Consider the following 14610-nt stretch of genomic DNA (forward strand, 5'->3'; position numbering starts at 1 on the left):
AGAGAGAGAGAGAAAGGGAAATTGAGAAAGCAAGCCACCAGGTCTGGGACTCAAATTGCAGTTGGCCATGTGGGAATCCAGCGCCCTTAACCACCATGCCACCCGCTGGCCCCAAGGCCATGTAGTTTTTTGTGTTTTTTTTAAGAATTATTTAACTTTATTTATTAATTTATTCATTCATTTATTTAAATTTGACCAGAGAAGGACAGAGCGAGAGCGAGAGAAAAGGAAAGCAAGAAAGTAAGCCACGAGGCCCAGGACTCAAGCCGCGGTCGGCCATGTGGGAGCCCAGCGCCCTTAGCCACCATGCCATCTGCCGGCCCCAAGACCATGTAGTCTTAACTCTTCCTTCTGTTTTCGTTCCCAGTGAATATGATATTTATGGGTTTCGGACTATGCCCGAGGACGACGAGGAGGAGAAGCTGGTGGCCAAGGTCCGTGCGCTGGACCTGAAGACGCTCTACCTCACAGAGAACCAGGAGGTCTCCACGGGGGTCAAGTGGGAGAACTACTTCGCGAGCACCATGAACAGGGAGATGGTCCGCTCCCCGGAGCTGAAGAGCCTGATCCGGGCCGGCATCCCGCACGACCGCCGCTCCAAGGTGTGGGAGTGGTGCGTGGAGCAGCACAAGAGGAAGTTCAAGGACAGCGCTCAGCCCGGCTACTTCCAGGCCTTGCTGCAGAAGGCACTGGAGAAGCAGAACCCGGCCTCCAAGCAGATCGAGCTGGACCTGCTGCGGACGCTGCCCACCAACAAGCACTACGCCAGCCCCACCTCCGAGGGCATCCAGAAGCTGCGCAATGTCCTCCTCGCCTTCTCCTGGCGGAACCCCGACATCGGCTACTGCCAGGGTCTGAACAGGTGCGTGCCCGGCCAGCCCAGGAAGGCCACTGTGTTAAGGGGAAAGTGCAGTTGCAGCAAGCTAGTCTTTTGTGTATATGTGTGTGTGTGTTTAAAGGATTTTGCTGTAGGGCACATGCACTCGCCAGAGAGAGGGAAAGTGAGGAATCACCCCTTACGGGGAATGGCTACACCGTAATCCGTGGTCCTCCCTTCTCTTGGGGTTTTGGGTGCACACACACACCTGCCCGACATTAGTCTCAAGCTGTCAGATCTGGCACTCGAACCTCGGTTAGCCATGTGGGAGTCCAGTACCTTAACCACCACGCCACCTCCTGGCCCCTTGTTTTTGGTATTTTACTTATTTATCCATGGTAGAGAGCATGTGTGCACACACGTGGTAGACATGGGAGGGGACGCCCTCAGCAGGGCCCTCCAGCTCACAGGACCTGGGGCACATGCCTGGCGTGCATGCAGACCCCGTCAGCCATGCGGCTCCCAGCTCTGAGGTTCGTCCCACCATTGAATGACGCCATGTCCCAAGTTCTAGAATAATAACATGCTTTCAGAAAGCATTAAGGACATTAAAGTCAGATTCATCTTGTCACCGCGTGGAGTCCCCTTTTTGTTTTGGCCAGAGGACAGGCGCATTTGCCGGAGAGAGAGAAATCAAGAAAGCATCCCCTCCACGGGGAACAGTCACGCCATGGTCTCCTCTCCTTCATCTCCCCTCCTCTTGGGATCTTGGACATGCACGCGTGCACATGGTGTGGCTTTTTTTAAGCCACCTGGTCTGGGACTCAAACCTTGCAGTTGACTGAGGAATCCACCACCACGCCACCTGCTGGCCCAGTTTCGTCCTTTCCTCTTCTGTTCTCACACAGGTCTGAGCAGAAGTGGGATGTGTCCACTTACAGTGCAGAGTGAGAACTGGCGGCCCCTCCTATGTATAGGCGACCTCAGCGAATCCATGTTACCCCACACACAGTTCTCCAGGGATTAAACTGAGCCCGTGGAGGACCTGATCTTGCTTCTAGACTAGAATTTCCTGCAGGGCTTGTCTACTTCCCACACTCCCAGGCAGGGGACCCTGAGCAGCCTCTCACCTGTCCTTGGTGCCTAGGACGAAGCTGGGCTTGCACGGACAGGCCTCAGCAGGACCCGGGTCTGCCCCGTGCGAAGCTGACGCTGCTCACGTCATCCCGGCAGCTGTCCGTGTATGTTCCCGGCCGCCCCGGAAAGTGGTGACACAGCTCGTTAGCCGTGATTAGGCCAGAAGGAAGAGGCTGTGTGCTGAGAAGCCCAGTCCCGAGGCCGAGCTCTGGAGGCCAGTGCGCCGTGGCTGCTCTGTCTCCTGACGCGGGCTGGATGCTGGCCGCTGACCGGCAGGGCATGGCTATGTTTGCGTGCAAAGTGGGAGCCCTTGGCGGGAAAGGTGGTTTTTGTTTGCTCGCTCGCTCTTAACGTTTTTGCCATAGGGTGTGTGCACTCACAGGAGAGAGACAGATAATGAGAAATCACCCCCTGGGGGGTGGGGCTGGCCATGCTGCAATCCCTTCTCCTCTCGGATTTTGGGCAGGCACGCACCCTCCTAGCACGATTTTCAAGCTGGGTCCGGGATTCAAACCACACAAAGTCGGTCATGCGGGATCCAGCTGCCTTAATCGGCACGCCACCTCTTGGCCCAAATTTTAACCATTTTACTGGATTTTTCTCTTAAAAGTTTTTGGTCCCTATCCACCCCTCTGGGAACTGTAGAAGAACTCTGGCTTTGCAGACGAAGGGAGAGGCTGTCAGCCCAAGCGATGCCTCGCTGGCTGCGCGGGCCCTGCATTCCCTCCCTCCTCCCAGGCGTCCCTCAGGTCCTGCGGACCCAACCTCTCACCATGCCGTCCTCCTCCTCTCCCCACCCCACGCACGCCTGCGGGAGGCAGCCCCTTCCCACCGACCCTAGGTCTCCTCCCATTCACTGGAGCTGAGCTCCTTCATGAGAGGGAGGAGGGGAGGCCAGTCCCCGGCGGGGCTCTGGAGATGATGTCGCGGGTACAGGGTCTTGGGCTTCAGCCAAGCCGAGCCTTTTCCGTCCATCCTCCCCTCCTGCTCCCTGAATGCCCTCGGAGCCACCTCTGGGGTTACCGGGGAGGTCACCGCTTGGTCGGAGACAGCAGGGAGAGACCTTGTCCCAGTGTCCGCTGTGAGCGAGGAACAACCGGTCCGTGCCGTCTCCTCTCCTGTCCCGAGTGCCGGCCGGGCTCGGCTCTTGCAGAAAGTGCCTCTGAGCAGCTCCCGTCTGTAGTCCTGTGTCCTGGCTCAAGCATGGAAGCAGTGTGGTGTCAGGAAGGCTGTGTTTTGTTTTGTTTAGAATTATTTTATTTAACTTTATTTTCATTCACTTAATTTGACCAAAGAGAGATTCGCCAGGTGTAAGACTCAAACCGTGGTCAGCCACGTGGGAATCCAGTGCCCTTAACCACCACGTCACCTGCTGACCCCCAGGAAGGCTGTTCTTATTTTCATTTTTTAAAAGTTTATTCCATGAGGGACAGTTGGTGTAATGACTGTGTCGCTGGTCTACCATATGGCTATGGCAGTTCAAGTCCCAGACCCAGCAGCGGCAGGTGGCAGTGGCAAGGTAGTTGAAGGCGTTGGACTCCCACATGGCTGGCCATGGTGTAAAGTCCCAGACCTGGTTGCTGGCTTTCTTATCTCTCTCTCTCTTTCTCTAGTCTAATTGAAAAATGATGATGATAATAAAGTTGAATAAAATAATTAAAAAACTAATAAATTTCTTTAACTTGAGTGGTATTAGTTAATTTAATGATTAATTAAATTAACCGCTGTTTAAGTCCCCAGCCTGGCCAGATTGAAACATCCAGGTGCCAGGGTCCGTGGGGCTGGCGGGCCGGAGGAGGGAGGGTACAGCGTGCCAGGCACTGTGGAGGCCCTGCCCCTCTCTCCCTCACGCACACGTGCTCTGTCATAGAGGAAAAAATGGTTGGTTTTTAGGAAACAATTTCATCTTTTTTTTTTTAAAAAAATAAAAAAGGCAGATTGTAGATTTGCTTCTGAAAATCTTTAGAGGTGCATCACATGCTGAGGAACATTTATTCTCGACTGGGAAAGTCGAAGCAGTTTGGGCCACGATGGAAAACAGTGTGTGGCCGATGCCCTGTGAGGACGGTGGCGGCGGTCCGAAGGTGTCTGGCCCCGGGCACTGGTGCTCACCACTTATCCGCTTCGGCGCAGGTTGGTGGCGGTGGCCCTCCTGTACCTGGAGCAGGAAGACGCTTTCTGGTGTCTGGTGACCATAGTGGAAGTTTTCATGCCTCGAGACTATTACACCAAGACGCTGTTGGGATCCCAGGTACTTCTGAACGCACTGGGCCCTGGTCCCCGCTTTGTGACCAGGATCACACCTTCGTGGGGGAGGGGGGTCCTACGTGTGCATGACATTAGCGTGTGATCCCTGAAAAGGGCAAGTCTGGGGGAGTCGCACCAGCCGGAGCGACTGTGGGCGAGGCCAGCAGGGGCTCATTCGAGGGGCTGGAAACCCGAGGGAGACGAACCAGTACAGCCGCTGCCCGGAGCCGAGTCGGCTGGGTTCTCTGTATGCTCGCCCGGGCATGGACTCCCCAGGGCTGTGTCATACCGTGGGGTGCTCGGTCACTGGCGTGCTAACCTCAGGAAGGGGGTGCCAGGGCAGGGTTGGATGAGGTGGAGACAGAGGCCCGAGAACTGCCTGGGGAGGGGAGCTGGCTAGGTGCAGGGTCAGGGGGCATCCTCCATCCCAGGGTGGCCACCCGTGCCCTTACACTGAATGCTCTCATCCCCTCTGGTCCCTTCACTGTGCTGTGGGCTCCACTCGGAGCCCCATTTCTTGTGGTATTAGCATGTGAATTATGAAGCAGCAGCGGGGAGGGGGGGGGCGGCAAAGGCATGTGTTCCCGTGGCTCCTTGCTGTGACCTGGTGGCTGCCGGGCAGCCTCACTCCCCCCACCAACTCAGGAGCCTGAGCTCTGGCCATCAGTGCTGGCTCCCTGGGCTCAGCCTGACTGGTGGCCGCAGGGCCCTTCGTCGGGCCCACCACATCACGGTGATCCGGTGTCTGTGTCCCCCCTTGTCCTCCACCCCCAAGGCCAGAGTGACTCTTGTTTGGGGCTCTGCCTGGCAGTGGATGTCCGACAGCACAGTGCCCCTGTGGCTGCCGTGCGCCCCAGTCTCATCTCGCCCCCAGCACAGCCAGCTGTGCCCCGTGGGTCCACGCCAGCAGGACACAGTGCCTGCCCCCAGCTTGGCCGTACTGCTGAGACTAGGCGTGTCCATCTGGCTCTGGGCCTGGCTCCCTCCCTCCTCTGCCAGCCCAGGCACTATCTAGTGATGTCACACTCCCCTTTGGCCCAGGACTCCCTTGGGGCCATTGTGTCCGCGTCTTGCATTTACACCTGGTGTGGGGAGGCGGGCTGTGTCCAGAGGGCGTGGACGGGGTGCCGGGCAGTGAGCCCTGGCGCTGCTCCTGTGCTCCAAGGACAACAGCCTGTGGGCACCGCGGAGCCGGTCCCCGTGACGGCCACACCGTGGCGTCTGGTACAGCCGTGCTCTGGGCCTCACGATGGGCTCCACCCTACGTGCCTGCCCAAGGCCACGGCAGACCCCAGACGCTCATTCCTGTGCCCCCGCAGGTGGACCAGCGGGTGTTCAGAGACCTGATGAGTGAGAAGCTGCCGCGCCTGCATGCCCACTTCGAGCAGCACAAGGTCGACTACACGCTCATCACCTTCAACTGGTTTCTGGTGGTGTTCGTGGACAGTGTGGTCAGCGACATCCTCTTTAAGATATGGGACTCTTTCCTTTATGAAGGACCCAAGGTGAGCGTGCTCAGCCTGTTGTGAGGCGCACACAGGGTGGCTGTCGGGACAGCGCGTGGGAAGAGCCGCCGACTCCCCTAGAGCCCAGGCGGGAGGCCAGAGCTGAGCGTGGGAAGCCACTGGCTGCGGGTCCGTGCTCCCAGGACTCGGCGATGGTTTGCTGGCCCACCCTTTTTAAGCTGGGCACGGTGGCACGTGTCCATAGTCCCAGCTGCTTAGGCTGAGCGGGACAGGGACGTGGCCAGATCGTCTAAAAACAAACTGGGTCTGTACCGAGCCCTGCGAGTTTAGGTGGCCTGCAAAGCCTCACCCTCCAGCAGGAAGGTGGTGGTGGCAGTGTCTGGAGCAGAGAGGCGAGGGAACGGAGGCCCAGAGACGCCCTAGCCAGAGGATGGGGAGGGCCACCTGCAAGAAGCCACCTCAGAGCCTGCACCCCTGATTTAAAAATCTGACTAGACAGCTGCACTGTCAGAGCACAGGTCAACCTAAGCGCATGTAGGGGAAGGCCTATCATGCCCTTCTCCACCCCTCGGGCCTCCTCCCTGCTCTGCTCAGCATCTTACAGCGGCTTCCCAAGGGAGCAGTCCCAGGTTGGACAGTTAGGGTGTTTCAGTCTCTTGCACCTTGAGGCGGTGTTCAGTGCAGTGGGCAGCACACCAGACTGGAGCTGGAAGCCACCTGCCGACCACAGCTCCAGGCCCCAGTCCCGTCTGCCTGCACACACTTGGTGCCCAGGATCCTGGCAGGCTGGAAGACTAGGGGGAAAGGGGACCACGGTGTGACCAAGCCCCAGGGAGGGCCACCCCGTTCTCTGTCATGCACACACACGATCTGTCATGAACAGGAGAACACGGTATGAAAAACCCTTTAATTGCAGTTCTGACGATCACGCCACCTTGCCCGCAGAGGGGCCCGGCTGTGTTCTCGAGCAGCAGAGGGTGGGTGTGGCGTACGCGGCCTGGCGTGGCACCGGCATCACCATCTAGTCCCCCATTAGGGCAGGGGATTCTCAACCCAGGCTTAGCCGGGAGCTGAGGGAAGGCAGACTTGGGGAGGTCCTGTCAGTGCTGCTCCCTGTGGGGTCCTCGGAAGTCATGTCTTTCTACTTCTCTATGCAAAACTGCACCGTGACTTTTCCAGAGCCCACTAAGAGACAGTGGAGGCCAGCACAGGCCACCTCTAGCTGTGGGTGGGAGGGTCACCGGGCCATAGGCGGCGTGAGCTGCAGGTCCTCCGGGGGCTGCTCCCTCGGGCCTCAACAGCACCCCCACCCCCAAGTGAGGAGGAAAAAATAAGTGTTTATCGCTCACCAGACCCAGCTCTGCAGTGGAGGGGAAACTGCCTTGGAATGGAGAGCTTTGTAAGAGTTTGAAAGTCAAAACCCTACTTCTGACACCGGTCCCGATGCCAAGGGAGGGGGGCAGGGGGCAGACTGCCTCATCCCGGTGTCCGCTGCAGGTGATCTTCCGCTTCGCGCTGGCCTTCTTCAAGTACAAGGAGGAGGAGATCCTGAAGCTGCAGGACTCCATGTCCATCTTCAAGTACCTCCGTTACTTCACACGCACGGTCCTCGACGCCCGGTGAGTCCTCGACGGCAGCTGTCCTTGCTGTCCCCGAGCCCAGGGCCATCCCGGCGCCAAAGCCAGTGGGCTCCAGGAAGCATCTGCTCTGTGGCAGTGGGGACAGCAGGGGGACAACAGCCTGTCCTCAAAGAGCCAGGGCGGATTCACGTGGTCTGTGCCGTAATGAGGAAGCCCAGGCTGGGGGCCCTGGGCCGGGACCAGAGCAGCGAGGAAAGGCTGTCCTGGGTGGAGGCGCCTCAGTGTGTGCGGAACTGTGGAGGTGGCTGCCGGGGCCGGGGGACTAGGCTCAGGCTGTGGGGCTTCACCCAAGGGTCAGAGGTCTCCTCAGGGCAGCACTGGCCGCTGGGAGCTGGGGCGACTGTCTGGTAGAGGGATGCAGGTGAGTGGGGGGTGGCCTGGAGAAAGGTGGCCCCGGATGGAAAAAGGGGTAACTACAGAGGAGGTGGGAGTCAAAAGTGGAAGACCACGGAGCTTCTGGCATGGGCGGCCTCCCTCCTCAGCTACATGGCTCTTACCTGTCCCTATGTCCCCTGGGGACACAATTGGCCTGGGCAGCTGAGGCACTGGGCCAGAGCGTGCTGGCTGAGGACACGCTAGGCCATCACTTTCCAGGCTCCGGTCTTTGGGGAGTCAGTTTTTAAGGTAGTTTCAGGCTGATTTCTCACTTTCCCCCTCCCTGTCTCTCCGGCAAATCTGTGTGAGCAGGAAAGTGAGAAATCAGGTCCCAGGGGGATGGCCACGCCATGATCCCTCCTCCATTTCCCTCCTGGATGTGGGGGATGTACGTACACACACACCCGACGGTTCCCAAGCTGCTAGGCCCAGGACTTGAACCGTGGTCCGCTGTGTGGGAGTCCAGCACCTTAAGCCCCCGCTGACCCTCGGCTGATCAATGACACCAGCAACGTGACCCGATTTTTGCCCCATGAGAAAGGCTAATACCCGCCTATGAAAGGCGGAGTCTAAGTCCGGGGTGAGCAGACAGTCCCGGTTGGTCTCACATGGCCCGGAGCCCTAAGAAAGCTCCCTCACCCGGCCCCTGAGGCTGCGTCTATGGCTGGGTGTGGCCATCTGTGTCCTGAGGCTGGGGCTTGGCCAGTCCCCGACGGCCTCTTGCTGCTGTCAGGCTCTGGGTGGCCAACAGGCCAGCCCGCCCTCTCCTGCCACCAGAGCGGCCTCCTGGTCCGCTTGCCTGGTCCTGCGGCGCCACCTCCTGGTCCCCTTGCGTGGTCCCGCGGCGCCACCTTGTGAGTGGCTCTTGGTGCAGTTGCCCTTTGCTGGCATCGGGAAGTCCAGGCGGCAGACCGAGTGCCAGTGCCAGGCCAGCAGCTGCAGGGCATCTTGGTGTCAGCAAGACGGCAGGGACCCTGGCCTCTCCTCTGGGCTGGAGCGCCCGTTAGCGGTTCCGAGGGGCGAGGCCATCCCAGGTGGGTGGCACCTGAGGTCTGACACACGGATACCTCGGGCTGATGAGACCACGCTGGTCCCGCAGACGACTTCTGGGAGCCTGAGGGCCAGTAAGCGCCTCCAAAGCTCGGGGGACTGCAGGGCTGGGCCAGTGCCCGAGTTCCCCTGCACGTGGTGGGCATCAATGTGCACCGACCGGTGGGAAGACCAAACATACCGCTAGGTCGTGGGGAAGTCATGACGCACTTTTCTATGTTGGTCTATGTAAAGATGTGTCATGCCTTTCCTGAGGACCCAGTACGTCTCCTGTTCAGTTTCCTCGTAAGCTTGCTTTCTTCCGCGATCAGGGGACTCTCCTGACAGCTCCTCACCACGCTGGGATCCTCCCCCTCCCTGTATCGTGGACCCAGGCACAGGTGTGCACAGGTGTGCCCTAGGGGCTCTGTGCCCGTGTTCCCTGCTGCCGCCGTCCTCAGTGCCAACGTGTGGGAACTCCCTCCCCAGCGTGCAGACGAGCTGGGCGAGGAGGGGTGCCTGCTGTCACCAGGCGCTGCGTGATCCACGTCCAGGCCCTGTGCCTGACTGTGTCTGCAGGAGCAGGCCCAGGGCCCCGGCTGCACCCCTGGGTCAGGCTCCAGCATGGCAGGCATTCTTCCCCCCTGACGCTGTCCCTGTCCTGTGTCCTGCCAGGAAGCTCATCAGCATCTCCTTTGGAGACCTGAACCCCTTCCCCCTGCGCCAGATTCGGAACCGGCGCGCCTACCACTTGGAGAAGGTCCGGCTGGAGCTGACGGAACTGGAAGCCATCCGGGAGGACTTCCTGCGGGAGCGGGACACCAGCCCTGACAAGGGTGAGCTGGTCAGTGACGAGGAGGACACCTGAGTGGCCCACCGCGGACTCTGCTCTGGCCTTCGCACCCACAGTGTGCTGAAGGTGAGCTGCTCGTGGGGAGCCCGCCGGCCAGAGTTCCACAGCCAGCTGTGCCCCAGCTCCACACGGCAGGGCGCTCAGCTCCAGCCATACTGCCAGGGCCCTGGGCGGTGAGCCTCCTCTCCGCCGGGACGCCGGTCACCACGCCCGCCAGTGGGGCCGCTTCACCCTTAGCAGCTGTACTTGCTGGTGTCCCCCTGTGGCCTCCAGCACATGGGGTAGTGGACGCAGCCTGAGTGACAGCACTGCAGGAGTGGCCTCGGTGCTCAGAGTGGCCGCTCCAGGTGGACAAAGGCTAGTGTGAAAGAGGAGCTTCCTTAAAGCCAGCACGCCTGCCGTTCAGAGCCGGCCTCTGGAGGAAGCCCGTGACCCTCCCTAGTGGCCTCGATCTGAAGCCGTGCCCCGTTCCTGGAACTGCCTTTGCCCTCTCATGCACTGCCTTCCAAAGAATGGCTCTGGCCTGCCTGGGGGCCTGGCTGCCCATCCTCACCTGCTTCTCGTCAGCAGCCTGTGTGCGCGGTTCGGTGGGCTGCCCTGCCCACGCACTTCCTTCTGCCCGAGAGTGGACTCATAGACCCAGCCGTCCTGCCTGGAGGAGGCGGCAGGATTCAAGGAGACGGTCCCATTGTCTTCCTGCAGAGCAGGCCCTGTGCCGAGTGCCGGACAGAGACTGGATCCCGTGCTGGCCTGGTCCTGGTTTGGGGACAGGATGGAGCTGACTCCTGCCCGGAGCTGTAGGTCCCTGGTTGACCTCAGGTTAAGGGGACAGAGGAAGCTCTTCTGGAGTGCTCTGCAGGTGGGGTGCTGAGTGGACTCCCGGAGACGGCCATGTTCTTGGCATCTCCTCACCTGACCTGGATGCACAGGGCCGGGTGCTAGGCCCACATGGGGTGGCACTTTCGCTCAAGCTCTCCACCTTCCTCGCCACCGCTGTCAGGAGCACCGTCGTCCTCATCCTTGGCTGGGAGGAAGGTCACTGTCGCCTCGGGTAGGTCAGGCTGCTGAGTGCGGCAGGGAACTTAGAGCAAGGAAGGCTCTTTCCTGAGTGGCCCCAGGCCCTCCCTGGGGTGTAGATGGGAGACGTGCTCCGGGCCAGGATTCTTCTCTGAGGGGAGCGTTTTACACTCCCGGGAAGGAGAGGGGACGTGGCCTGGGGTAGGAGCACCAGATCTGAGGCGGTGTTGTGCACCAGTGCGTTTCTTCTAAGTGTGGTTCATCTCCCTGCTCGTCACTGGCAGTGTGGCGCAGGGGTGTGGCAGGTGGCGTTTCGGTAACTACCCAGGCTTCTCCGGCTTTAGTGTCCTTCCCACGTGCACAGGGAGCTGGTCTCCTGGGCCAAAGGCCCGCGTCTCTTCCAGGTGTCCGAAGCTGTGTGTTCTCGTTTCTGCTCGTGGCCGGCCCCCTTCAGGAAGGGGGCTGCTCGGACCAAGTGCTGGAGCCCCCATTTAGGAAATAGCAGCTGTCCCCCGGCAGCGGGCTGTGGAGGAGCTGTGGCAGGAGTGGGCCTGACCCCACAGGCAGCTCTCGCTGCCCTCAGTGTTCAGTTTCAGGTCCGTTCCCCCGGACCACTGTGTCCTGGGGCTGATGTGCCACCTTGAGGAACGGGCTTCTGTCTGGTTTTCCCTAAAAAGTAGCTTAAGAGCTCCCATGGGGGCGAGGAGAGCTGGTGCCTGTGTTTCCATGGCTAAGTGGCTACGCTTGTTTCTGGCAGTTACTGCTGGTGGCCAGGCTACACAGGAGTGGGCGGAGACCCTCATGGGGGTTCTCTTCCCTGGGGTAAGTGGCGGTGTCCAGACAGTGGGAGACAGAAGGCTTGGCTGGTTCACCTTTGGGGACAGGACGGCGCTGACGCCTTCCAGAGCTGTAGGTCCTGTTGCTTTGACCATTTCCCCGGTTTTAGTTACAAGGTGTATGAACGCACCAGTGAGAGGGGAAATGTGAGAAATCACCCCAGGGGAATGGCCACGCCGTAATCCCTTCTCCTCTCAGGACTTTGGGCACACACAGGTACACACGCACACGCCCAGTGTTTCAAGCCGTTGGGTCCAGGATTCAAATCGTATACCCAGCCCTCTATAGTCAAGCACCTGAACCACCATGCTACCTGCAGGCCCCTGAGCAAACACTTCTCTCCTGCGTGCCGGCGAGGAAGTCTGCTCTGCACCCTCCAGTACCACTGAGGCCCAGGCCCTACCAGCTGCCATGGCCCAGACACCTCCTGCAGGGGCAGCCTCGTGCTGCAGACCCAGGGGCCGGGAAGCCCGCTCGCCGCGTGCACAGCCATCACCCCTTGTCACCTCACCCTCCTCGCCACACCCATGGGAATCACCAATTTTAGAAACGCATGGGTTTTTTTTTACTGGGTTGAGCCTCTGATACTTTTTATACCTTCACTACAGTTTATATTTTTATAGGCCCCTCCCCCCGCCGAGGTTTTCCTGGGTTCAGCATATCTGTCCTGTATAGCGTGCTCCCCCTGTGTATCTGTGGGAGCCTGAGCCTCCCGCGCTGCACCTGTCCGTGCGTCTCCTACCCCAGGTCGCCGTGTGCGACCTGCAGTCAGGCCCACCCCCCGGGTCGGACCTGCAGTCAGGCCCCCCCCGGCCACCCCCCGCCGCGGTGGCGCTGCACATTGCACAGACGTGTGTGTGGCCAGCCCGGGCCGTCCCAGCGGGTGCCAGGTGCCTGCCGCAGCAGCCTGTGCGAGCTAAATTTGGGAATTGTAATCCTAAACGGAATAAACTCATTTGTACAACGATCTGCCTGCAAATGCACAGTCACTTGCTGGGCTCTGAGGGTGGGACAGGGCTGGCGGGGACCTCTCTGGCCCGTCTGCCTGGGTGTCCCCATCCTTGGTTCACTCTCGGTGGGTGGGACCCAGCGCCTTTGTCAGCAGTGGTGGCCCTGGGAGGCCTGGTGAGGGCCAGAGACAGGTGGGCGGGCCTGGAGCTGGGGACCCTGTGGCCAGAGCAGCCCCCCGGCACCCCCCTCTCCACCAGCTGTGCCATGCACTGACTCATGGGCTTGTTTGCCTCCTGCTCGGGCTGACAGCTCAGGCCCAGCTGCCCCCAGGGACATCCCCAGTCATCGTCAGGAAAACACATCAGGATGATTAATACCAAATGTCCTTCCATGGGGGAAGTTTTGGGGGGAGTCCCCGATAGACAGAGCAGGCCAGGACTGCTAAAATTTGTCCTTGAGGGAAGCCTAAGGTCACCCAGCCAAGCAGCAGCGGCAGGGCTGGGACCCCAGAGCTCCACCACTGTGCCAGCCCCTGCTCAGTGTGGGGGGTCTAGAGCCAGTCAGCAGGCCCCGGCCCCACCTCCCGTCAGGGGTGACCAAGCCCTGGAAACCATTACTCAGCATGGGTCCCCGGGGCCTCAGGCCAGCTGCAGACAGACAGGAAGTGAGCCTGCCGCTCCTCCGCCCTCAGACCACGTGGTGCTGCTTGGACTCACGCAAGACCCAGTGACTCACCTTGAGTGACCTCTGACCTCTCTGCCAAGCCACCTGTGGGACCTGCTGGGGGCTTCTACCAGCTCAGAGCAGTCAGCTGCTGAGGTGGGTGGCCGTGAGCTCATACAGGAACCAGGAGGTGAGGGCTGGAGGTCCAGACAGGTCTGCATCACCAGGGCAGGTGCCCCCTGGGCCTGTCACCCCTCCTAGAGCCCGAGGCTTCTCTGAAAATGGGCATGTTGATGAAATGGGCACTGGTGAGGGGGCACAGCAGTGCTCTAGGACCACTGGTGGCTGCCCTCTCCCTCATACCCAGACCCCCTCTCTCCAGGTGGACGCAAAGCCTGGGACAGACACTTCAGTCAGTCCAGTCTTTGATGTGGCTTCTTGATGTCAATCCCCCAGGAGTGCTAGCAGCGTCCCTGTCCACCCTGACACACACTCAGTCCTGAGAAGCCATGTGGTCCCACAGCAGGACCCCACACCTGTCACGGGGCAGCCTGGGAAAGTGGGACACTGAGGACCAGAGGGGAGTTTCCTAGTGAAGGGGACCTCGGGGTCCCCCACGGGGAGAAGAGACAGAACACCACCCAGGAGGAGTTTATAAAAGGGCCGTCCAGGATTCCCACCCAAGGAGGGGGCCGGTATGGAGCTGGACCTGGGAAGGGGACTGCACCCTGTCCCCAGCCCCTGTCCTGGCCAGGCCCAGCTGTTCCCTGGTGTGTACAACCCACTGAGGCCCCATGAGCCGGCTCAGTATGGCAGGAGCCTGGCACCTGGGGGGGGAGGGGCAGTGGGGAAGGGGCCACCCTGAGTCAGCCACCACAGCCCAGCTCCACCTGTGGGCAGGACAGGGACAAGTGGGGACCAAGAAGAGCGTGGCTGGCAATCTGCCATCACACCAGTGACAGGCCCCACTGGGGCAACATGGGCGCCACCACTCAGGGATGCGTGGGGCGTGGACCATCGGTGAAATGCAGGCCTGAGGACCTCGGCTCCCTGGACCTTTGCGGTGCCCAGCCTGGAGGACCCTCAGGCCACATCACCCAGCCCTCTGCAGACACCCTGTCCTCGCGGTCCACAGCCTTCGCCGCCATCAGACACACCCCAACCTGGATCAGCTCCGGTCTGCTCACTGTGGCCCTCCCTCAGAGAAGCCAGCCAAGTTTGTCTGCCATCTGCTCTCTGGAGGATGGGATTCCAGGCAGGAGACACCAGAGTGACAGAGCCGAGGTAGGGTGTTCTCACGGTTCCCCAAATCCAAGAGGAAGCCACACTGTGCTTTGGGTCAGTGGTCATTTATGTAATTACAGAAACTGTTAGCATAAAAAAATACCTTTCCTGAGGGGAGGTTAGCACCAAGAGGGCGCGAGGGGAGGGGCTCCGCCGCGGCCATGGGGGGGCACTGAGGTCCGTGCATCGTCGTGGGCGCGTCCTGCGCAGGTGCGGGCGGGGCTTGGTCAGCGGCGGGCCTCGCGCTGATGACCTCGGGACGGGACACCGCGGCCCCGGGGACACGAGCGGCAG

At 60.4% G+C, this 14610-nt stretch overlaps 2 protein-coding genes across 2 annotated transcripts in view; one reads left to right on the forward strand and one right to left on the reverse strand.

Moving 5' to 3' along the window:
• TBC1D2B (TBC1 domain family member 2B) overlaps positions 1 to 11745 on the forward strand; it is a gene marked incomplete at its 5' end in the record, with an annotated part of 53903 nt that extends 42158 nt beyond the window's left edge. The window contains 5 exon segments of the mRNA XM_006142619.3: positions 368 to 862; positions 4088 to 4205; positions 5521 to 5706; positions 7165 to 7286; positions 9387 to 11745. Of these exon segments, the coding sequence (XP_006142681.2) occupies positions 368 to 862; positions 4088 to 4205; positions 5521 to 5706; positions 7165 to 7286; positions 9387 to 9579 (1114 nt within the window).
• Positions 11746 to 13873: 2128 nt separating this feature from the next.
• Positions 13874 to 14610, reverse strand: part of ADAMTS7 (ADAM metallopeptidase with thrombospondin type 1 motif 7) — a 59619-nt gene continuing 58882 nt past the window's right edge. Inside the window, 1 exon segment of the mRNA XM_027768977.1 lies at positions 13874 to 14610. Within this exon segment, the coding sequence (XP_027624778.1) occupies positions 14544 to 14610 (67 nt within the window). The 3' untranslated portion in view covers positions 13874 to 14543.

The sequence above is a fragment of the Tupaia chinensis genome, unplaced genomic scaffold, assembly GCF_000334495.1.
Source record: "Tupaia chinensis unplaced genomic scaffold, TupChi_1.0 Scaffold000078_1, whole genome shotgun sequence".
Taxonomy (NCBI): domain Eukaryota; kingdom Metazoa; phylum Chordata; class Mammalia; order Scandentia; family Tupaiidae; genus Tupaia; species Tupaia belangeri.